We start from the raw sequence: 25,192 nt of genomic DNA, 5'->3' as shown, positions 1-25,192 counted from the left end.
AAAATAATCTAGTGTTAATGTCTATATGGACATTTATTTTGTATTGAGATTTTGCATTCTACTCACACCCAAATGCACGTATTGTGCTCTGTACTTGCTTAATGAAGGACTGTTTAATCTAATCCAATGACTCTTCCTAAGCCTTTATTTGTTAAAACTAGTGAAAAACCCCATCGTTCTTTTATTTCTTTTGTTTTGAAGATATGGATCATTAAATAAAATTTATAAGTTAGGGATTAAAGATTTGAAATAATACCCAACATAGTGCAAGAAAAAGCAATCTTTCAGGCTTACTAGTACTGAGATTTTTTTATTAACTGTTTTTTTTTAAACAGTGTTCATATAGTCCTCACTTAACATTCACTCCTTTAACAACCAGAGTTATGATGTTGCTGAATGAGGTGGACTTAGAATGAGGCCTTGTGGCTGGAGTTCTCACAGCATCTTGGCAGTTATGTGATTGCAATTCAGATGTTTGGCAACCAGCTCACAATTATATGTTACAGTAGTCAATGGGAAAGGAGATTACAAATAGTTATTGCGTCATTGTGAGATGCCACTGCACAGGATTTGCCTAACAGCAGTAACTAGGATTGCAGGAATTGCTGTCCTAAGTTGGTGCAGTTATATGACTTTACACCTCTTGACTGTCATTTAGCAACATAGTTCCTGGTGCTAATTACCACTGGTAACTGAGGACTACTTGTGTAGAAATTTCAAGTAAAATATTCACCCTAATGATCCTATCTATAAACACGCTGAACATAAAACATTTGTGTTCCATATCTTTTAAAAATGCCTAAGCTCCACACCCGTTTACCAGGCTCCATTCCCAGCTAAGTTTTCTTTATAACTAACTTCATTTCACTTAGAAAACATGTTGATAACAGTTCCTAAAACTGTATATAAAACGTGCTATTCACACATTAATCAAAGCAAATGCAGCTTTTTTATTTCTCATTTCACAAATCTGCTTTCCAGAAGTTATCATAACCCATATATTTCTAATGCTTTTTTGTTCAGAACAGTTTTGGCAAATTCAGTAATTTGTATATTCTTTTGATACACAATTCCTGGTTGTTACTAGGTTATTATTTTTAAAATGGAGTTAAATGGAAAGCATGGTAAGTTTATTATAAAATATTCTTTTGCTCGGCATTTTGTTATGTATATGTAATGTTATTTTAATCCCCACTTTAATTTTTCACTAATCATGGACCCCATTTTTATGTAGTTGTGTACCATTGCTTTTCTATAAAAATAATCATCTTTTTTTCCAGATATTGCCCACTGGGGCAATTAAATCAAAACTCCATTCCTTCCATTAAGAAATGCTCAAAATAGATAAAATAGGTAGAACATATTTATACGTTAAGATGTAATTCAACCATTTTAAATGAAAGATTGAAGGTAGTTTCTTCCTAATAAATTTATTTTGTGTTCCAGGAAGAAAACGTTGATGTAAAGCCTGCTGCAAAATCTGAAGCTCCATTCACACACAAAGTTAATATGAAAGCTCGATTTGAACAAATGGCAAAAGCAAGAGAAGAGGAAGAACAGAGAAGAATTGAAGAACAAAAGCTGCTACGTATGCAATTTGAGCAGAAAGAAATAGATGCAGCATTACAAAAGGTATTAGTATCTACTGGATCTCCATAATGCAGAATTTTTACTGTAAGCTAATAGGAACCCTTATCTGCAATGGATATGTTCATATGGACAAATATTTTATTGCATATTTATTCTGCTTTTGACATACTGTATCTTTCTGTGGTGACCACTGAAGGGGCATCTCACTGATCAAACACTCTCCCTTGCCTTGAATAAATGACATTCACACAGGTGAAAAAGCAGCCTAATAAAACTGCTATTCTGCTTTGCATCTTTTCTCCTATGCCAGGGGTGTCAAACTTGCAACGTCACGTGACGTGTCGTGACTTTTCCCATTGCCGGAGCTGGGGTGGGCGTGGTTTCGGCATGACACATCCGGCCCACGGGCTGCCAGTTTGATACCCGTCCTATGCAATAATCCACTCTGTTGTTCTAATTCTTCTCTTATTCTTCAAAAGCTTAAAGAAAGAGATGCTCAGGTTTCTCCTGGCACATTTTATTCTCATTAGTCTGGAACGGGTAGTCAACCTTGGCTCTTTTATGACTCATGGACTTCAATTCCCAGAATTCCTGAGCCAGCTTAGCTGGCTCAGGAATTCTGGGAGTTGAAGTCCACGAGTCATAAAAGAGCCAAGGTTGACTACCCCTGGTCTGGAAGATGACTGGCCTGTTTGTATCAGTGTTAGGTCTATATTACTCATATCTATCATATGCTGTAAATATTACATGGATTTCCAGCACTTTAGTTTGCTGATCCTTTTTAATGTAGGGGAACAGCTAAAAATGACATAAATAACTCTGGTAACCCCAGCCTTTTGAAATCCAATTAAAATCAATTATTTTAAACAGTTTCTGTTTCTTCACAACTTGTGTTAAAATATTCACAATGTTTGTTTAAATGCAGAAAAAAGAGGAAGAGGAAGAGGAGGAAGGGAGTATTGTTAATGGCTCAGTGTACGAAGATGAAGAACAGCAAGCACGTTCTGGTGCTCCATGGTTCAAAAAGCCTCTTAAAAATGTATCTGTTGTAGACAGTGAACCGGTACGGTTTACTGTTAAAATAACTGGTGAACCCAAGCCAGAAGTTACATGGTGGTTTGAAGGGGAAATGTTGCAAGACTGTGAGGATTACCAATACATTGAAAGAGGAGAAACATACTGCCTTTACTTACCAGAGACCTTCCCAGAAGATGAAGGAGAATATATGTGTAAAGCAGTAAACAGTAGAGGAACAGCAGCGAGCACCTGTATTCTTACTATTGAAAGTAAGAGATAGCACTTAACAGGTTATCAAGTCTTCAGTTCTTATGCTCTGTTGATTCTCTCTTAATTCCTCTTCTCTTCTCTTCTCTCCCTTAGCTGATGACTATTAAATATCCTACCATTTCTGGAGCCTTCCTTCCCTTCATTCACTGCATCTATCTTTCTCTCCTGTGGTGGGGCCAAGAAGTTGTCTATCATTCCTCAAGTAGAATACTTTCCAGACTGAAATTTGGGCAATAAAAGTTTGGTTCATTTGACATATAGCAGTGCAATCTACAAATGGTGGCTACTTATTTATGCTACTGTATTGGTCCATGTGATGATGTTTCATAAGGCAAATTAAACTGCATGATATGGTTTGCCATGTGGTTCTAGAACCTTTCATTATGTCAACATAAAATATGCAATGTGGTCAAAATAGAGCACTCTTGAATGCACCAAATGGCAAGAATAATTCACTACAGAAAATTTCAATTCTATTGTTTTCAGTTTTGATTTTATGCCGAGGTAACATGGCAAGTTTGTAATTTTTAATCTTTTAGTTAATACCAATTCATTCTACACAAATGTATTGATCATGGCAACTTTGGGGGCAAAGTATGTCCTTTGTTACACTACTAGCTAAAAGATAAAATAGTATTTAACTTATGCTTTGCTTACATTTTTTTTAAAGTGTATGACTAAAATAAAACCAAAACTACAATGGTGTGAATCAAATCTATACCATTAACTTATGCATTCAATTGTAAATTAAAGTCCTTTAAAATCAAATATTTGCTTTTTCTATTGCATTAGATGATCGATTTCAGTTCAGCATTCCAGACAAGATGCTGGGCAAATCTGCGTCATACTCAATTTGTTAGCATAATAGTGAATGGCTTTTCCACTTGCACCTAATTTTTATAGAACCTAATGAATCATCTCACTACTATTTCCAAACTAAATAACATATATTATTGATACTGTTATAAACCTGGAATAGTTAGATAATAGGTTATTTGGGGACGATGATGGACGAGGGTGTTAAGTGAAAAGCGGTTAACTAAATTCTATCACATATTAAAATATGCACTGGAACTTCATACATATGCAAATCTTCCAGTTGGTTTAGGCTTGTATTTTAGTTGCTAGAGGAAGTCAGAATAAATTTTTATGCAGGCGATTTTTTTCTTAAATATGTACCAAATTACTTTTTCTGTATTCATTGGAAGGATAATAAATATGTTCGGTTCTTAAAGTTGAATGTTTTCTTCTTTATCAACGCCATAACATTCATCTTTTATAGTTTTTTTTGTATGTACAAATATTTTTTAAAAAATCCATTTAAAAATTAAATAATGCAAAGGACAAATTTTCATCCATTAGTTTACATTTATTGAGAATTCATACAAAACAGTACAGTTAATGTATTTTCATGAGTACATACATTGTCAATAGGCAAGCTCAACACAACATACTGGAAAGCATTGGATTTACCTCACGTCCAAGCTGCATCTGCCTAAGATACTTCCCATCACAGTAGCCTTTAAAAGACAGTCTTCTTTTTTAACACGGGTAGTTTCTGCAGAGAACACTATTCTCAGGACGAAAATGCCTTTCATGCATATTAAGATAAAGTTGCATAAATGTAAGAGTTTGATAGGGTACTACAAATAGAAAAATGGATCTATTGTACATATTCTGTAGAACCCAATGTTTTATTTTATAAAAATCCTAGCACACAAAGAAAAATGTAAAATTCTACCCTCAAATTTATGAAATGTATCCCAACTGACAATATTTTTTTAGAAGAAAGGATTAGTGAATGATACAGCCTACCTATCAAGATCACTGAAGTGTAATTTACAAAACTCTAGATAAAGATTGCTTTTTAACTAGCAAATATCCTATACAGAACACATACCAACAGATAATCTAAAGACATTAGCTGAAATTAAGATGTTCCTCTGTTTTAAAACATTCATTACTTTCATTTAATCCTGGGATTCAATTAGAATTTAGAATTTTTTCCCCCCTGCTATAACACACAAACTGCACAAGGAAAAACTATCTATTGATTCGACTCAAAGGTTCCATATTGTGAGTAGAACATTTCAATCCAACCTTATCTTTCTGAAAGAAATCGGACAAACCTAAAATAAAAGCTATAGTACAAGAAGATGCCTATAGGTCCACCGAAACAAAAATTATTAACACAGATCTTCACCTCCTACGTCAACAACTTTTTCCCCATTATATCTCCTGACTTTGACTTAAATTTCAATTTATGTTAAAAATGAACAGGAAAAAACAAGTTTTCTTTTATAATGGTGAAACAAAATTCAACCAAGATGAAGCTCTTCAGCATGTAGCTTGGAGTCATATAAAAATTAATCTGACATCAAAGTATAACCCCCCCTAAAATAAAATAAAATGGCTTGAGGGAATTCTAGTACAACTACTGATTTAGTTGTAAATGCAAGACATATCTGTGCTTGACTATTTAGCAAAGTGTAAACTGATAAAATATTTTTTTATAATTACCACATAACACGTTATGGAACATTTACGGTCAAGCAAATAGCACTTTAAAGAATGAGAAGCGATAAAAACAGGCAAATTATACCCTACACCATTAAGTATGGGATACATTTAAAATCGGTATTGTTTTTGCCAATTTTACCTTCTACATGGAGCCCTTCTATGGTCCATGCTCATCGGCTCACCAGGGCCATACACTCAAAGGAATCCTCTTTATTGGAAGTAACTATCTCAGGACCTGATTTTATGAGCTATGATTTGGTGCTTGCAGCATCTTCAGCACTGTGTGTGAAAATGAAGGCAGGGTTTTTGAATATTTTCCTTTCATGCACAGAAAAGCAGGACTTTCGATAAAATCAAAACATTTTATTAAGTGACAAACAAAAACTGATGGTACTGCCTTAAAATTGTCTATTTAAACTGAAAATTAAGCTACCTAGCTAAGTCATATACAAAACATTTTAAAACTAGCAAAAATATACAGCAATTCAGCTGAAATAGCAAAGTAGGAAGGAAATTGCTATAAAAAGAAAAGATCTGCCAAACTTGTTAACATATCACTGGCACAATATTTTTTTAGAACTATTTTGCAAAAGTAAAATCTTACTTCTTTTCCTTCTGCATGAAATAATCAAGCTACATTAACTTATGGTTTATGGTGTATCATCTTAGGATTGAGAGAAACATACAGTATATTCGAGTACGTAGTATTTGGGTATAACATCCACATTATAGAAGCATTTGTGAAGGCTGTTGAAGTTCTGACCAATATTTCCTGTATCTTGAAAAAATATTTTATATTCATTTGTAACAACTATTGAGGGAAAATAGTAAAAGTGACTTACTCAAAAATTATTGCAGCAATCCACTTATCTTTAAAAAAAATAAAGATACACATTTACCCAGAAATGTAAATAATTGTTTCAGAATTCTCATAGGAATGAAACCATGAATAGCAGAATACATTTGGGAAAAGATATTGGCAGATTGCTTTTGAATACACAAGCACAAAAAAATTCTCACAGGGACAACATTGATATACTGAAATATGTATTTATACACTTCCTTAGGTTGTGCTTACCTGTGCTTTTTGCAGCAGAACCTAAGGTGGAAGATCTGGGAAGGCACTGTGAAGTATAAATAATTGCACTGTTTGCAATTAATAAAGATTTTATACTTTAAATGAATCAAAATCAACAGCCTCCATTTAGTGAATGATAAAGAATCAGGTGAATGTTTGTTGTTTAGTTAATAACTACACCATTTTCCAATAAGCTACAGACTTAACATGCAAAATATTTAAGAGACTTCATAGCCTACTTCTCTATATATTTATTAACTTCTAGTAGTCTTTTCAAAATGTAAATCCTAAAACTAAACTGGGATAAAAAAATCCCTCCTGATTCTACAGTAGAACAAATGCATTTCTAATTATTTTTGCAATAATACTACTTCATTTTAGACCACATTCAGTTCTTCTCTTGCAGCCACTCTAAGTGAACACTCCAAAACAACAAAATGATTTTCTAAAGATAAGGCTAATAAAAGATTTAGAAAAATAGCATATAGCTGCATCACTAAATATATGCAGACAACTGAAGACAAAAACAACTTCCTCCTGACAAGCATTTTTAAATGTTAACAATTTATTAGTTGATATCTGAAGACATCTCATTTCTGAAACCCTAATGAACAATGTTAGTTCATTGATGAATTCTTTAGCTAAAGCTAAATATCTCAAAAATACTTACCCATACATACACACATATATTTATGCATATCTAGGTATCTGATTTAAGAACCCATTGTGATTTTCTAAAATATCAGCACTGTATTTTATTCCAACATAATATTCACACAGGTATGGCATTTGCATTATGTGGAACATTTGACAAAAAGATACTGTTGCAGTTCATCATTTTGTCATTCTGATGTACTTAGAGTGCAATGCTCCTTGAAGGAACAATCAAGGATGATACACAGCACAGTCCTCCTCACCCCTACAGAGCTAGTTCTATACTGGCTGGATCAAACCTGCACTTCAACAGACAATGGCAAGACAGACTGTATTGCATGTAATCTAATATATGCAAAAAAAAAAAGCAAACAGTGGATTTTAACAGAACACCAATTTTCAATTAGAATTATTAAAAGTAAAACGCATGACAGACTTTTCAAACATAACTTAAAAACTAGTCTTCAACATTTAAAAACAGACCTTATCTGAAAAAACCTTTTTTTCATTAAGCATTCCAAGACTCAAACAGCATGTTCTACAACAAATGCAAGTTTTATAACTAAAAAGCATTATCATCCTTACTACACTGAATTCTATAGCAAAATGCTGCAAACCAACCGCTTAGCACATTTTGTTTGTCTAGATAACTAACTTTAATAATGTGTCTGGAAAATATACTAAAGAATTAAATCATTCATAAAACAAATGTTAACTATAGCAGCTATATGGGTCTGGGACAGTGGTCATGAATAAAAAAGAAATTTCAACTGTTAATGCAGAAGTATGTCAAGAAATACCTTCACATACATACACTTTTTACACAAGTAGAAAGAGGAAGATATCAGAATGCTAAATAGCAACATACAATCACAAAAGAGATCCCTCTAAACCTATTCTGGGGAAATACCAACATCAAGCCTGAACTTAAAAGAGGGGGGAAAAGTCTTATTTGTGTACATGTACAGAATTACTAAAAAAAAATATCATTGAATTCTCTTGAGTACCCATATATCCAACTTACCAACACAGGAGGTTTCATATTATTTATTGCAAAGCACAAAACAAGCATTTAAAAGTGATCAAGTATACATTGAAAAAGTACATTTATATCACAAAGCATTGACCACATAATAGTTGCAAATACATTTGCTGGAATGTGTACATCTACACTAATGTACTAAAAACAAACCAATTTCCATTTCTACACAGAAATATTACCTCCTATCAGTTGTGATAGATATTTTGTACATTTCAAAAAAAACACTATTTTTAAACCAAACAAAATTATGATCTTCATCAAGGCGTCTGCATCCATACATTTAACAAAGGTTTTTTTCCCCCACATAATGAAGCAAATACTGTATTGTCCACTTCTTATTATTGGCCCTGTGCGAAGAAATACATAAGAAATACACAAAAAGTTAAAGGAAATATTTTTTAAAAAACTGCGCTAACTCAGGAGTGAAGCCTTTAAGAAAGAAAATTTGGTTAATGCAATGGTGGTAGCTTCCCGCATGGCTTTCAAAAACCCTGAGGAGAAATTTTTAGATCACAAACACTGAATGTATGCAAAGACAAACACAGATCTCCAATTAAAAGAGCATTAATTCATTTGCAGTTATAGTTTATCAGGAAAAATGCATACTTCAGAAAGATATCTATGTGGGAGACATGCAAAAACAAACAAAATTTCCCCCCCACAAAAATCGAAAGAAGCATCTCACTAAAATATTAGTGAAATAATTAAAGACCGTTATACCTGTGGTGCTGGAGGATGCTGTGGCATTCCTTGTGGACTTGTCTGGGCATAATAAGCTGCCTGCTGTCGATAGTACTCAGCCCACGCTGCACTGTAATCTGGCTGGCCTGTTGGGGGGGCCCCAGTTGGAGCTGGAACAGCTTGACCTAGAACAAATGTAGATTACACAACTCCGGTGCCATAAAAGGGAGGGAAGAAGCTCAAAATAATCTCATTTCTAACGAGCATTTACCTTGCTTCTTGTAATATTCCTCCCAAGCCTTTGAATAATCCTGTGGCTGCCCTTGTTGACCTGCAAAACCCCCCACATTTTAATGTAAACACAGCTCCCATGTATACCACAATTACAGTCAAGAATACAATGGAAGAGTTCTTTGCTGTTTTGTTTTGATGTATAGTGAAAATCAGAAGGTATTAAAATCTCGTATTTTAGTTTTTGTTCTAGAGTTTTTAAATAAATTTAAAATGTATTAACCTGAGTTCACTTTTTATACAGTAGTCTGTTGTACGCTATATACATATGTTTGTAGATATATGTACATATACATATTAGTTGTAGGTATATGTACATTTACATATTAGTACATATACATATGCTAGTATATAACATACATATGTACGCTATATACATATGTTTGTAGGTATATGACAGGCCAGCAATTCATCCAAACCGGCTTGCGTAATCCAACCTACTTTTACTAGTTTGAACATGCTTCGAAATGTATTCTACATTCTACGCAAGTGTGTAGAAAAACTATTCTCATATGGTTTGTAATATATTGGGGGGGGAGGACCCTAGGTGAACTTGCCCTGAAATCTGTATCCAAGAGAAAGTGATCTCTTCCTCTCTATATATGAAAACATCTTTCAATATTACAAAAACTTAGCTTTATCAAATCATGCTTAATACTTAAGTTGACCTTGGCTTTTGAGGACTAGCATGTAGTAAAAGAATGCAGAATAAATCGTTCAGCAACCATAAAGCTGCTTTTCAATCAACTCATTACTGATTAATTTTATTTTTAAATATTTTAAATTGTTTTCCAACTACGTTTAATATAAACAATAAAAGAAAATGGATAAAGAGAAACTGTTAAGATACATATGGGTCAGTCATTTTGTATTTAAGAAAGTAAATTGAGAGCGGGGGTACAGGTTTAAAGTAATTCTAATATCTCAATTCTCATTCATATACAAAATATCAAATTGCTATGCATTTATTTGCAGAATAAATTCTGTGAAGGATATTAACATATAAGATAATGTCCAAAAGCTCATATATGTGCCTTAATTTGAATACATTATTTTGTATCTATGGCTTCAATTTCTTCATTATTCTGGTTCTCCGGGCTACATACCAATCTTGATATCTAAAACCAATTTAGGCAGCATGCTTCTATCATGAATTTTCCTACCCTACCTACTTAAATTTAGCTTAAAGTGAATTGTTTTATATGTGATGTAAATGTGTGGAATACAATGCTTCAGAACTAAGACAATTCACATTGTGAAGACAGTCATAGTGAGAAAAATGAAGGGCACAAAAAGAAAAATGGATATTAAAATGTTTTCTAATCCCATTAATTCCAATGCTGAAACTATCAAAACAGGTTACAAGCAACACAAGTTACTATTACACTATTTTATTGGGATACCCACATACAACATTAATTATAACTAGGTTATAATTAACATGTAGGAAGGGATATCACCTTCTCTACGACAATTGTCTATAACAACATTGTATGTTGTCAAAATGCTTTGCCAACTACTAATCTCATTGGAGGAAGGATAAAAATACTAAACTGGGAAAAAAACTTATTTAGAAAAATAAAAATTAGAACATGCTAACTTGAACCTTGAATAATTATATTTAAGATTCAGTGTTACAAAGTTAGAAGGAATTTAGAAGATATGCAATTAAATGTTTCAAAAAAATTAACCAGTGCCAAGTTTTAGCAAAACTCAATCCGGTAAATGGAAATGCATAAGAGCATTTAGCACAGAATACAGAAAATGGATCCAATTCTCATCTGGATTTACATCCTTAATTATCAAAATCAGGAGAGCAGGTTATATTTTCTTGTGCTGTGAAAGTAATTTAGACTTAAAATTTCTTGCATGTATTAAAAAGGAAATTAGATTGACAACACTTTGGCAATGAATATTCTGATTGTGAATATTAAGATGGTATACTCTTAACATCTAATTCTGTCAAAGACCAGACTAAAACTAATTAATGAGAGAATCTCGGGTTTCAAATTAGGCTTTTCATTGATGGCACTGGATGCAAAATGCAAACACATATATGTGGCTTCCAACAAAGTAAAATTAGAACAATAGCACATATTAACCTAGCTATCAAAAAGGAACACATGTATTTCATATCCACTACTTCCAGATTAAATGTATAGTTTCACAACAGAACATGAAACTATAATACCTGAATTCGTGATTCAGATTCAATTTTACTGTTTAATGAAAATATAAAGAAAATGGCAAATATTTATGGATAGCGTTGATACAAATAATAAAATATTCTAGGATTAGCATTTTATGAATACATTTTATTAATATGTGCTTTCAAGAACACTAACACCAGAATAGGGTTTACAGTATTAGAAGAGATTTGGGGTCATTTTTTTTCTTGCTAGAAGTATTTTAAAGCAGGGCTTTTCAACCTTTTCACCCATTGTACCACTTTTAGGATATGGCAATATCCGAGTACCACCAGTCACCTAGCAAGATGTCAAAAATTTGATGATAAAAAAAAAAAAAACAAAAAGGAAAAAAGTGATGAAGTACAGGTAGTCCTCGACTTACAACAGTTCGCTTAGTGACTGTTCAAAGTTACAATGGCACTGAAAAAAGTGCCCCCCAAGCCACAGCCGAGCAAGACAGTGCCTGGCGGTGCTCTTCCTCCTGTCCGAGGTTTTCATTGTTGTGAGCATTTCTGTTGAGGATTGGCAGTAGGGGTGGGGTGGGGGTGTTTGGTTTTTATTCCCCCCGTCTGCTGGGTGGTTGCAGCAGGTTTTGGTCACTTCACATGACCCTGGGATACTGTGACAGTCATAAATATGAATCAGTTGCCAAGCATCTGAATGTAAATCACAAGACCCTGGAGATGCTGCAACATTCCAGCTGATCGGCGCTTCTGGGCTCAGCGGAAGCGCCAGGATCAGTGCTGAGCTCCAGCTGGAGCCTGGCGCTGATCCTGGCGCTTCCGCTGAGCCCTGACAGCCTTGCAGCTCCAGCCATCTCTCACTCAGGCTTGTGCGGTGCTGCCACCGGTTCAGCTCATTCCTCTCCCCCGCTACTTTTCTAGGATGGTCGCGTACCACCTGCCAGGTGCAAATGTACCACAGGTGGTACCCGCACCACTGGTTGAAAAGCCCTGTTTTAAAGGGCAGATATATATTTTAAATGAATGGGATTGGATCCATTTTAACTGTTTGCTCAATTATTTAATTTTGGCACAAAAATCCTGTCTTAACCATCTGATATGAGAGACAGAAAACAGTAGATCACAATGGAATCTCCCTACTATCAGATCTATTCTACTGAGTTCACGGGACTCCTTATTTGCAAAGCCTTTGCCCTTATGGATCCACGGGGTGTCCTTGTGTGGAGTCCTTTTTACAATGCTCAAAGACATGCTCTGATCCTCTTAATTATTTCCAAATAAGAGGGCCACATTGATAGATTTTAGATTTATTACTTTTTAAGGGATGCTAACCTCACGCTTACATAATAGGTGGCCAAATATATTCACGCCATACAACTGCACAAAACTTTAAATTAGGTATTATACTGTCCTATTGTTTTCTTTCCCAGTAACAAACTGTTGTGTTAAACTGTTTATTTTTACTACAAAGTCTGGTCAAAGACTATAATAAATGTATTTGATTTTTTTTAACCTTAATGGAACAGTAAAAATTAAAATTTTGATAAGTCTTTGCCATTTTTCTTATTTGTTCCCTGGAATATTCTCAGGGTTGAGGCAATGGATAGATTCGTTTAGTGGCTTTTAGTCTCGAGTATTGATGTTTTCACTAAAAACTGCTTTGGCAGTTTTACAAATGTGCCCAGTTTAAGTTTATCAAATAAAGCTTATTAAGCTTAATCTTTCCTACATAAATGGTAATGCTCCTAGTTTTTTGTTTGTTTGTTTTTGCTATAGAAATCAAGCTACAAAAATTAGAGTGTGGAATGCAGGTTTTCCTCTGTAAAAGTAAAGATGTCATAAAAGCTTTCTGCACACTCAAGTAACCCAAGGAGCAAAAATATAAGTATCGCCAGTTCACCGCCCTGAGTCCCGTAAGGGAGATAGGGCGGTATATAAATTTAATAAATAAATAAAATAAATAAAAGATGCTTACAACATAAAACTTATTTACATTAATAGTTTTGCTTTTTCAAAATAAAACTGTATATGAATCAGTAAACCTTCTGAGAAGTATAAATTTTAAAAATCAAAAGTAAATAAAACGTACCCATTTTTTTATAGTATTCTTCCCAAGCCTTGGTGTAATCTACCTGCCCTGCTGGCGCTGGATTTGGTTGATCTCCTGATTGAACAAAAAATAGAGTGAGTAAAATAAACAACTAAAACGATTCAGTTCTAATCACTTACATTTTATTCTAATTAAGGGTAAAAACCTTAAATCAAAAGTTAACCTTTTTTTTCTCAAAACCATTGCAAGTTCCAGTTCAGAAATGCCTTATTTGTACCTATCAAGCATTGAACTTGGCTGCAGGTACCCCATCTTTTAACCATCAAGACATTTCTTTAACTGGGGAGATCAATCAGACCTTCTCAATGATTCAGCTGTTCCAGTTATATTTAATTGAAACCAGTCATTGTGCACAAATCAATCTGTCTCCATGACTATTCCGTGTCCCTTAGGGTCTGCACGCAAAAAATCCTTGTGATGGCAACGTAAGTTGTTTATAGATGTTTACAGGAAAGAGGTGAAGGCTCTTGTGGACTGGTGCAATAAAAGTAACCTGGTTCTAAATGTTAATAAAACAAAGGAGATCATTGTAGATTTTAGAAAGAGCCGGCATAGTCATACTCCATTCAGTATCCAGATGTAGAGGTGGTCAACAATATTAAGTATCTGATAACTAACAATCTGAATTGGTCTCTCCACATATCATCCTTAGTGAAGCGTGCAAACCAGCATCTGCATTTCCTGCGTTGGATGAGGAGAGCACATCTTTCTGTCCTGACCACTTTTGAGAGCGTTTTAACAAACTGTGTCACTGGTTTGGTGACAGCAGTGCCTCAGATAGAAAGTCCATACAGAGAGTGGTAAGGACAGCCGAGATTATAGGAAGCTCGCTCCCTGGTATTCAGGATGCTGCTAATGAGCGCAATGTGCTTAGAGCTCAAAGCATTGTTAGAGACCCTGTTTCTGTTGCTCCCCTCTGGGAGGAGGTTTCGAAGTATTTGCAGCAGGACTACCAGATTCTGTAACAGCTTTGTTCCCTATGTCATCCGTCTGGCAAACTCGCAAGATTCGTTTTTCTCGCCATGTACATATTTACATCCGAACTAGATTGTGTTGTTTCTCTGCATCATAGAATATATGTGGATATATGCAAAAAAAAATTTTTGGTCATATTTATGTAGCGTACATTGGAGGTGGTGACCCTTTGAGAGCTGTATGCAACAAAATTTAATTTTAATGTATGCAGATTAATGTACATTTAAAATGTCAATAAAGTTATTCTATTCTATTCTATTCTATTCTATTCTATTCTTATGCTGTTGCATATGTCCACATTGTTATTTTCCAGAAAACCCTAGAAACAATAATTATACCAAATAGAATATTTGGAAGAATATAAAATTCAAGAATATTATTTTTTCTTTAATTCATGTGTAATCATTTGACCGGAAGCATAATATAAAACTTTAAGTCATCATGTTGACCTGAATTAATTTTTGATTCAAATTCAGTTTTTGTATTTTCACCTAGTGGTGTACAATCAGAGTTATATTCTGCTGGACTATTTTTCACAATTCCTGCTGATTATTATCATCTCTCTTTTATATACTTTCAAATTAAAACTGAAATCCTACATTTCTTTATGAAACAAAGCTTGGAGGGTATTAAGTTATAATAATAATAATAATAATAATAATGATAAAGTTGGAAGGGACCTTGGAGGTCATCGAGTCCAACCCCCTGCTCCGGCAGGAAACCCTATACCATTTCAGACAAATGGCTGTCCAGTCTCTTCTTTAAAACTTCCAGTGTTGGAGCATTCACCGCTTCTGGAGGCAGGTTGTTCCACTGGTTAATTGTTCTAACTGTCAGGAAGTTTCTCCTTAGTTCTAGGTTGCTTCTCTCCTTGATCAATTTCCATCCGTTGCTTCTCGTCCTGCCTTCAGGCGCCTTGGAGAATAGCTTGACGCCCTCTTCTTTGTGGCAGCCCCTGAGATATTGGAACACTGCTATCATGTCCCCCCTCGTCCTTCTCTTCATTAAACTAGACATACCCAATTCCAGCAGCCGTTCCTTATATGTTTTAGCCTCCAGTCCCCTAATCATCTTTGTTGCTCTTCTCTGTACTCTTTCTAGAGTCTCAACATCTTTTTTACATCGTGGTGACCNTCCCTACTATCAGATCTATTCTACTGAGTTCACGGGACTCCTTATTTGCAAAGCCTTTGCCCTTATGGATCCACGGGGTGTCCTTGTGTGGAGTCCTTTTTACAATGCTCAAAGACATGCTCTGATCCTCTTAATTATTTCCAAATAAGAGGGCCACATTGATAGATTTTAGATTTATTACTTTTTAAGGGATGCTAACGTCACGCTTACATAATAGGTGGCCAAATATATTCACGCCATACAACTGCACAAAACTTTAAATTAGGTATTATACTGTCCTATTGTTTTCTTTCCCAGTAACAAACTGTTGTGTTAAACTGTTTATTTTTACTACAAAGTCTGGTCAAAGACTATAATAAATGTATTTGATTTTTTTTAACCTTAATGGAACAGTAAAAATTAAAATTTTGATAAGTCTTTGCCATTTTTCTTATTTGTTCCCTGGAATATTCTCAGGCTTGAGGCAATGGATAGATTCGTTTAGTGGCTTTTAGTCTCGAGTATTGATGTTTTCACTAAAAACTGCTTTGGCAGTTTTACAAATGTGCCCAGTTTAAGTTTATCAAATAAAGCTTATTAAGCTTAATCTTTCCTACATAAATGGTAATGCTCCTAGTTTTTTGTTTGTTTGTTTTTGCTATAGAAATCAAGCTACAAAAATTAGAGTGTGGAATGCAGGTTTTCCTCTGTAAAAGTAAAGATGTCATAAAAGCTTTCTGCACACTCAAGTAACCCAAGGAGCAAAAATATAAGTATCGCCTGTTCACCGCCCTGAGTCCCGTAAGGGAGATAGGGTGGTATATAAATTTAATAAATAAATAAATAAATAAAATAAATAAAAGATGCTTACAACATAAAACTTATTTACATTAATAGTTTTGCTTTTTCAAAATAAAATTGTATATGAATCAGTAAACCTTCTGAGAAGTATAAATTTTAAAAATCAAAAGTAAATAAAACGTACCCATTTTTTTATAGTATTCTTCCCAAGCCTTGGTGTAATCTACCTGCCCTGCTGGCGCTGGATTTGGTTGATCTCCTGATTGAACAAAAAATAGAGTGAGTAAAATAAACAACTAAAACGATTCAGTTCTAATCACTTACATTTTATTCTAATTAAGGGTAAAAACCTTAAATCAAAAGTTAACCTTTTTTTTCTCAAAACCATTGCAAGTTCCAGTTCAGAAATGCCTTATTTGTACCTATCAAGCATTGAACTTGCCTGCAGGTACCCCATCTTTTAACCATCAAGACATTTCTTTAACTGGGGAGATCAATCAGACCTTCTCAATGATTCAGCTGTTCCAGTTATATTTAATTGAAACCAGTCATTGTGCACAAATCAATCTGTCTCCATGACTATTCCGTGTCCCTTAGGGTCTGCACGCAAAAAATCCTTGTGATGGCAACGTAAGTTGTTTATAGATGTTTACAGGAAAAAGGTGAAGGCTCTGGTGGACTGGTGCAATAAAAGTAACCTGGTTCTAAATGTTAATAAAACAAAGGAGATCACTGTAGATTTTAGAAAGAGCCGGCATAGTCATACTCCATTCAGTATCCAGATGTAGAGGTGGTCAACAATATTAAGTATCTGATGACTAACAATCTGAATTGGTCTCTCCACATATCATCCTTAGTGAAGCGTGCAAACCAGCATCTGCATTTCCTGCGTTGGATGAGGAGAGCACATCTTTCTGTCCTGACCACTTTTGAGAGCGTTTTAATAAACTGTATCACTGGTTTGGTGGCAGCAGTGCCTCAGATAGAAAGTCCATACAGAGAGTGGTAAGGACAGCCGAGATTATAGGAAGCTTGCTCCCTGGTATTCAGGATGCTGCTAATAAGCGCAATGTGCTTAGAGCTCAAAGCATTGTTAGAGACCCTGTTTCTGTTGCTCCCCTCTGGGAGGAGGTTTCGAAGTATTTGCAGCAGGACTACCAGATTCTGTAACAGCTTTGTTCCCTATGTCATCCGTCTGGTAAACTCGCAAGATTCGTTTTTCTCGCCATGTACATATTTACATCCGAACTAGATTGTGTTGTTTCTCTGCATCATAGAATATATGTGGATATATGGGCATATGCAAAAAAAAATTTTGGGTCATATTTATGTAGCGTACATTGGAGGTGGTGACCCTTTGAGAGCTGTATGCAACAAAATTTAATTTTAATGTATGCAGATTAATGTACATTTAAAATGTCAATAAAGTTATTCTATTCTATTCTATTCTATTCTATTCTATTCTATTTTATTCTTATGCTGTTGCATATGTCCACATTGTTATTTTCCAGAAAACCCTAGAAACAATAATTATACCAAATAGATATTTGGAAGAATATAAAATTCAAGAATATTATTTTTTCTTTAATTCATGTGTAATCATTTGACCGGAAGCATAATATAAAACTTTAAGTCATCATGTTGACCTGAATTAATTTTTGATTCAAATTCAGTTTTTGTATTTTCACCTAGTGGTGTACAATCAGTTATATTCTGCTGGACTATTTTTCACAATTCCTGCTGATTATTATCATCTCTCTTTTATATACTTTCAAATTAAAACTGAAATCCTACATTTCTTTATGAAACAAAGCTTGGAGGGTATTAAGTTATAATAATAATAATAATGATAAAGTTGGAAGGGACCTTGGAGGTCATCGAGTCCAACCCCCTGCTCAGGCAGGAAACCCTATACCATTTCAGACAAATGGCTGTCCAGTCTCTTCTTTAAAACTTCCAGTGTTGGAGCATTCACTGCTTCTGGAGGCAGGTTGTTCCACTGGTTAATTGTTCTAACTGTCAGGAAGTTTCTCCTTAGTTCTAGGTTGCTTCTCTCCTTGATCAGTTTCTATCCGTTGCTTCTCGTCCTGCCTTCAGGCGCCTTGGAGAATAGCTTGACTCCCTCTTCTTTGTGGCAGCCCCTGAGATATTGGAACACTGCTATCATGTCCCCCCTCATCCTTCTCTTCATTAAACTAGACATACCCAATTCCAGCAGCCGTTCCTTATATGTTTTAGCCTCCAGTCCCCTAATCATCTTTGTTGCTCTTCTCTGTACTCTTTCTAGACTCTCAGCATCTTTTTTACATCGTGGTGACCAAAAGTTCAAAGGCTTTCCCCCCCACCTCCTTCACAGAGTGCAGAATTTTATATCCTCATTTAACATCAACTCCCTTTCAACAAACTTGAGTAACCCATGTGCTTGCAAAGCATAAACTGAAAGCCAAGATACTGTATACAAACGCCAGACTGCAGTAGTCTGGTATTGCTTGGAGCTCATTCCCATTACCAAAACATCTTGGCATATTGTACGAATACAGATTTTTTTTCTGAATAACTTTAGAAAAAAAATAATTCTTGAATTCTGAAAACATTTTATGAAAAGGATGATATACTGGAGTTGTATTTAATTGGCTCATCAACATTAATTGCTTGGAATATAAGAAAACTAGGAAGAAAGAGATATGGAGATTCCTGGAAAGATTAGGAATTGCCCAGAAATCCCAGCCCAACTTTGGTTAAAATTCTCATCAATCTAATACCTTATCCTAAATTAGCTGTGCCAAACATTTTTAGATTTGACTAACTGATTTTAATATTGAAACCAACTTACATACAAAGCTTCAAATATTTGATGAAATTTTAATAAAACTCTTTCAAAATATTCTACGGCTTGAATAAGAGACTTCAACTTTTAAAAAAGCTATTTTGGTATATTTGTTATATTGATACAAGCATGGTACCTTGCCCGTTAGTCTGAGTGGCAGGTGGTGCACTAGGTGGAGCTGCAGGAGGCGGCTGTGCTTGCTGTTGATAGTAGTGGGCGTAATAGGCTGCCCATGCTGCTGAATTAGGGTCTGCTGGCTTACCTGAAAATTACGCATGACATTCAGTTCAAAATCTCAAGAGATTACCAAATTCAGCTGCCATTTACATTCATTCTTATGAAAGATAGATCTATAAACTCCCCCAAAGTAAAATAGTTAATCTATTCACAATGAACATTGTTTATGATAACATGTAAATAAACCAACCACTTCCAGTTTTTGTGTAAATTGTTCTATCTATCTATCTATCTATCTATCTATCTATCTATCTATCTATCTATCTATCTATCTATCTATCTATCTATCTATCTATCTATCTATCCATCCATCCATCCATCCATCTATCATCCACCCACCCACCATTAAATGTAAGCATTATAAAGTGAGTTATGTTCCTAGGATTGCTCTTGGCCAAAGCTGCATTATTTTGGTGTGTTTGATGTGAATGTCACTTTGGAACAGAGGTGTTGTTTAAAATTTGGACTGCATCTTATGCAAGCTTGAGAAATTGCAATAAATCCTGTGGTACCTTCTTTTGGATAAAACACATTTATTAGAAAGCAATTCCACTAGTTGTATTATCAAGTCATATTTTTTAAAATCAAATGCATTAGTTCTAAATCTAACTCGTATTTAATTCAGGGTGAATTTTGGCTATCTGAAATATTCGATGTGCAGGTAATTGATTTATTGCTGTTTGTATAATGACAGTCCAGAAATATCGGCCTTGGAAAGGGTACTTTATGGCCCATAAAGAATTTCTGGCTGTTGCACCACCACTCCTGTGGTCACATGATTGTGAACTGGGTGCTTGGTAACCTGTTCACATTTTAGACCAGCTGTAAAGAGCCCTGAAATTGTGCATTTGTCATTTGCAATCTTCTATGTCAGATTTCAACTCTGTTCCTGCGCCCCATTGAAGAAGTCCTGTTCCATGTATAGAGGGGAGTTGAAATAGTTTGGTAGGCAGCTCTTTTAGCCAATTCGCAAAAATAAGAGGAAACCAGAATGCAAGCAGAGTGGAGGGGCAGCACAGTCAAAGTAAGGAGTATGGGGTATCTCAGGCAGATGGGGGAAGCCCAGGGAGGTTTGGTGCAGGCCATGTGTGGCTCTCTGTTCAGGAGAGGTCTCCTCTGCTCCCTTCCCCAGGTACCCCATGCTCCTTAACTGGCAGTGCTGGGATTGCAGTAGTTGAGAGAGGCACTCATATGTGTATCTTGCTTAATGACCACTTTACCCAACAACTGAGATTCCAATCCCATTTCTAGCTTTTAGTCAAGGATTATGTAAAAACATAACTTACAGACGCTGGATTTTCACAACTATCTGTGCTTAAATGCACTTTAATGTTTTCGGAGAACCCTATTCACAAGTAATTTTAGCATTTCAGTTTTAATTTGCTATTAGACTGGAAAAATGAAATTAATATGGCTTAATTAATGATTTAGTTTCATCACATTTTCTTTAGTAAAATATGTGATTAATGTGCATCTCATTGCAAACTAGCACCATTTATAGATTTGCTTATACTTACCAGGATCTGGGGGATTTGGTGGTTGCCAATGTGGATATGCATTACCCCATCCTTGTGGGGCATATGGTGCTGGAGGTCCACTAAAATGAAAATGTAATATATAATTAGATCAAGTAGTAAAATAATTTATAATAGCTGTTTTTATTATTGGTGACTTGGAATGTGCTGCAAAAGCTAGACTGCAATCTACTAAGAATGTTTTGATTACCTCCATATAGAAGAGAACTGGCCTAAAAGGCCTACAAGAATCCTGTCATATGTACTCTTCAGAACTAATGATTTACAGCACACCTAATATGAATTAAGTGGTTTATAATATATATACTGCTCACAAAAATAAAGGGAACGCAAACCCCTTCAGTTCCATGGTAAAATGTCCCCTTTATTTTTTTGAGCAGTATAGTTTTAATTCAGAATAAATATTCAGTTAAATAGTACCCTTTCTATTTTAGAGAAATCTCTAAAGTGAATGCTTCTAAGATTTTGGTTATAGAACAAACACATTCAAAAACTGGATGGAATCTACAGATGAAATCCAGATCCCAATCCAACAAGATATTGCTCTGCAAACATATCTACAAGTGTACAATACTTACTGAGGTGCGGGACCAGGAGGGCCAGGGGTATAAGGAGCTGGATTGTAAGGTCCCATTGGAGCCCCAGGAGGTGGCCCAGGGGGTCCATGTGGCCCAGGAACAACACCATGAGGTCCATGAGGCACTGGGGGCCCCAAAGGATTTACTGGACCCTGTTAAGATAAGTTAAAATATTGAAGTTATTCTACATCAATACCAAGGATAAGATTATGCTGTAGTTTAAGAACATTGGACTTAAGGGCAACACCTAGATACAAAAAAGCTATTACTAAAACTGGATGAAGGGTTCTCTTTCCTCAAGCTGATAAACCAATGAAGCTGCACATTTTTAATATACAGCCTGTTTTATAGTTTACAGTTCCTAAAAACACTACGTGGCTTGATAAGGAAAACTTTGCTTGTGGAAAGTCGGTAAAAAAGGTCACAAATTACAGTCATGTGTATGTGAAATGCTGCAACCATCGTAAGTGCAAGCCATTTGACAAGCACATTGGGACAGCCAGAATTTCAAGGACTGGTCTGAACTATCATTCATTCAGTGCCTTCACTTTAGTTGCTGAATGAAAGGTCATAACCTGAACTCTACCTCTAACATAACCATTAGCTCTTTAGCTTGTAACCTCTCAAATCAGAACAGATGAGAGCAGAGAAGTAAGAGCTCAAAGGCAAGTTTACTCAAATTACAGATAGTCCTTGGTTAATGACTGCTAGTTCAAAGTTATGACCATGCTGAATGAGCAGTAGTTATGACCAGTCCTTTAATCTCCCAGACTCTTGCATATATTCCCAAACAGCAGTTGCTACCTCAAGCCCTGCTGCTCTTGCATCATGTCATTCCAACCACCCATGCGCTCCCTTTCCCACCTGGGAGTAGCCACTTACTGTATACAAGCTGTCTGGAACTTGCAACTTCCTGCAAGCTTCCCTGAATTTTGGTTGTTGGAAGCCGGTAGGAAGTGTGTGGACATGCTCACTTAACATCCCACAATCCTTGCTTAATAATAACAGGGAATGCTAGGATTGCCATCATTAAGCATGTGAACACATTACGTCACACTTTGTCTCACACATTGATGGAAATTCCCAATCCCTATTACCATTGTAACTTGAAGACAATTTATACAGACATTTCACAAAATGCAGACTTTCCATAATTCTTAATTTTCTATATTTCATATTACCTACTTATGCATTTTTTTCACAAATATGTTAAATTCTCGTCATTCAGTAAACTCTGCAGAACAAGCAATCCTCCATTTAAATTTCTCATTACCCTTAAGCAGAGCTCCCCAACCTTTCTGGCTTGGCAGCCTGGAAGGAAAGGGAGCAGCAGGGAACTGTACGTGTGCGGCCTGCATGCATAAATGGGTGTGCGCATGACAGTGCTAGCCCATGCACGCATGCGCAACCAGGCCGTGCACACGTGTGATGTGCACGCTGGTGCCCATGTGCAAGCAGCTGCTGGAGCCCCGCACATGTGCTAACGGGCCACTAACGCCCAGTGACACTGGCGGTGGTGCTAGCATCCCCGCGCAAATGGGGCCACTAGTGCCAAGCAGTGGTGCTACTGCGAGTGGGAGGGCTCGCCAGCTATTCTCCGGGCCCAGTGGCGTACAGGCCGCGGACCATAGGTTGAAGACCCCTGCTCTTAAGAACAACCGATTTGCCAATTGTAATTTTAAATGGGACTGTTCAAAGGTACCAATAAGCAGTATCATAAATTGTATTCTGAACAAAGGCAAAATTTAAAATGCTAATCCTCTTCTGTACTTAACCAGGTGTTTGTACAACAAAAACATTAACAGACAATTGTTTTCCAGAACTCACTCCAATCTTTTCTTCTATAAGTTGCCGAGCATAATCAATCTGTTGTGGTGTCCCTCGAATAGTAAATAATTTCATGTTTGGATCTGCATTTGGTGGAGGATTTCTCTGAAGTTCTATTCTTGCACCAGACTGTTGACTAATGCTCTTGATAGTTTCACCACCTGAATTTACAAAGAAATGGTATTATACTGTAATCTATATAACTTATTAACCTTAATTAGAAAGAACAACAAAAATAATCTTTGTTGCTCCTGAATTGAGAATAGAACTACCTTGGTGACATTATGTTACTGCTGATATAGTTATGTATAGTTTTAAACTAGTATTTAAAACATTTTCTGCATGACTTTTAACACTTTTTTTTGTTTGATATAAGGAAAGTTGTAATTGGTTCATTTTATTTCTTAGAGATCAGAAACCATGTAATTTTGTGTCGTCATCTATACAGTAGTTTTCAACTGCACAAACTGTTCCAGTTTCAATTCATAGTTGAGGTTCTGGAAAACCCTGAATAGTTTTAATTACTTTAAAAAGGTATCAGAGAAGCCCAGAGATACATTTGCAACATATGTAACTCAACATAGAACAATATGTTACCGAGAGTCCTCACTTTAGGAGGTTTTAATGCTGAACCCAAAAGTTCCACTTTCATAATCTGTATGAGGCATTCAATAAACTAGTATCGTGAGTATACAAAGCAGGAATGAAAGAAAAATACATGAAATATATTTTCAAATATTGCTTCAACTGAAATAATCACAAGGTTTTTATTTGTGAATGTATTAACCAAAGATTATAGAGCCGATTCACTCATTTTGTTGACATCAGGACAGCTGATGTGACTCATGTCTTATCCAAAGAGTTAGGCAAAATGGGAACTTTTATAAAAATTGAAAAGAATTAGAATGTTCAAGTGTAATTCAGGAAACAATGAACAGATTTCAGAAATAGCAATGGATAGTGAAAAAAGCAGCTTAAACTGCTTTCTAAGAAATGTTTAGGGAAATAAATTAACTCCAATCAGTATTTCACCTAGTTAGAAATCACTGAAGAAAAGCCAAAGAACAACAGCTGTGAGGTCTAGTTTCAATTCCTTACTGGATATGTAAGACTTTATGTATGGTTCAATCTTTTTCCTATGATGGAGGTATCACAAATCCTATTGTTATTGTTTTGATTTGTAGGATAGAAGGATGCTTATTTGTAATGAGGAGTCTATTTTCAGAAGTAATCACTTTCAGTGTAAGGCGGCTAAAGACAAGTAACACTTTGTTGCTACTATGTTTTCTGGACAAAAGCTCTGCAGCCAGATTTTATTATAATAATAATAATAATAATAATAATTTAATTTATATTTATTATCAGGGAGATACTTCAACAAGGACCAGGACGTGAGTTACTCAATGATAAATGCCATCTCCTGCCCTCAAGCAGGAAAATAGCTTATTCATTGCTCTACCTCATAAAGCAAGTCAAGCTTTTTACCTTTCCCAATGATTAATCCAGTTTTTCCAGTGGGAACAATAAAATTGAATTCTTGCAGTCCACCAGGTGGTCCCATATTCCAATTCCCCTGACCTCTTCCTCTACCACGACCACCAGGCCCTGGCCCTCCAGGATTGCCAGCCTAAATTATGAAAAGAATTGTAATCAGCAATACTGAAAAAATATTGTGTTCTGCAGAAGCATTATTTCTATTTTGCCTTTGTAGCAAATACAATTGCCTTGAAACAACAAGAGAGGGACAGATAAGACTTTTGTAAAAGTAACAGTATATAATTTTTCTTCACAAAACCAACCAAAAGTATTTCATTTCAACCAGGAAAATACTTTTCCAAATAAAGCAATAACAATTTTGATTTCTCTTCTTCCTAGTACGCTAGCTTACTATATG

The 25,192-nt window shown here is 35.4% G+C and overlaps 2 protein-coding genes across 8 annotated transcripts in view; one reads left to right on the top strand and one right to left on the bottom strand.

Annotated features, from left to right (window-relative positions):
* The window catches only part of NEXN (nexilin F-actin binding protein), a 39,397-nt gene extending 35,286 nt beyond the window's left edge, over window positions 1–4,111 (top strand). For all 6 annotated transcript variants that reach the window (XM_015818210.1, XM_015818205.1, XM_015818209.1 and 3 more), the window contains 3 exons: window positions 1,447–1,632; window positions 2,516–2,876; window positions 2,971–4,111. In XM_015818210.1, coding sequence (XP_015673696.1) covers window positions 1,447–1,632; window positions 2,516–2,876; window positions 2,971–2,984 — 561 coding nt within the window. In that variant the 3' untranslated portion in view covers window positions 2,985–4,111. The remainder of the gene's footprint in view (window positions 1–1,446; window positions 1,633–2,515; window positions 2,877–2,970) is intronic.
* Window positions 4,112–4,230: 119 nt separating this feature from the next.
* FUBP1 (far upstream element binding protein 1) overlaps window positions 4,231–25,192 on the bottom strand; it is a 34,205-nt gene continuing 13,243 nt past the window's right edge. The window contains exons 13-21 of one of the 2 annotated variants that reach the window (XM_015818203.1): window positions 24,784–24,925; window positions 23,299–23,459; window positions 21,472–21,623; window positions 20,876–20,955; window positions 19,258–19,383; window positions 16,479–16,553; window positions 9,124–9,183; window positions 8,892–9,037; window positions 4,231–8,518 (exon numbers count right to left, since the gene is read on the bottom strand). In XM_015818203.1, coding sequence (XP_015673689.1) covers window positions 8,510–8,518; window positions 8,892–9,037; window positions 9,124–9,183; window positions 16,479–16,553; window positions 19,258–19,383; window positions 20,876–20,955; window positions 21,472–21,623; window positions 23,299–23,459; window positions 24,784–24,925 — 951 coding nt within the window. In that variant the 3' untranslated portion in view covers window positions 4,231–8,509. The remainder of the gene's footprint in view (window positions 8,519–8,891; window positions 9,038–9,123; window positions 9,184–16,478; window positions 16,554–19,257; window positions 19,384–20,875; window positions 20,956–21,471; window positions 21,624–23,298; window positions 23,460–24,783; window positions 24,926–25,192) is intronic. The other variant, XM_015818204.1, reaches the window with a different exon arrangement.

This window comes from Protobothrops mucrosquamatus, unplaced genomic scaffold, assembly GCF_001527695.2.
Source record: "Protobothrops mucrosquamatus isolate PMUCROS unplaced genomic scaffold, P.Mucros_1.0 scaffold702, whole genome shotgun sequence".
In the NCBI taxonomy this organism is placed as follows: domain Eukaryota; kingdom Metazoa; phylum Chordata; class Lepidosauria; order Squamata; family Viperidae; genus Protobothrops; species Protobothrops mucrosquamatus.
This window is presented reverse-complemented; position numbering and strand designations above follow the sequence as displayed.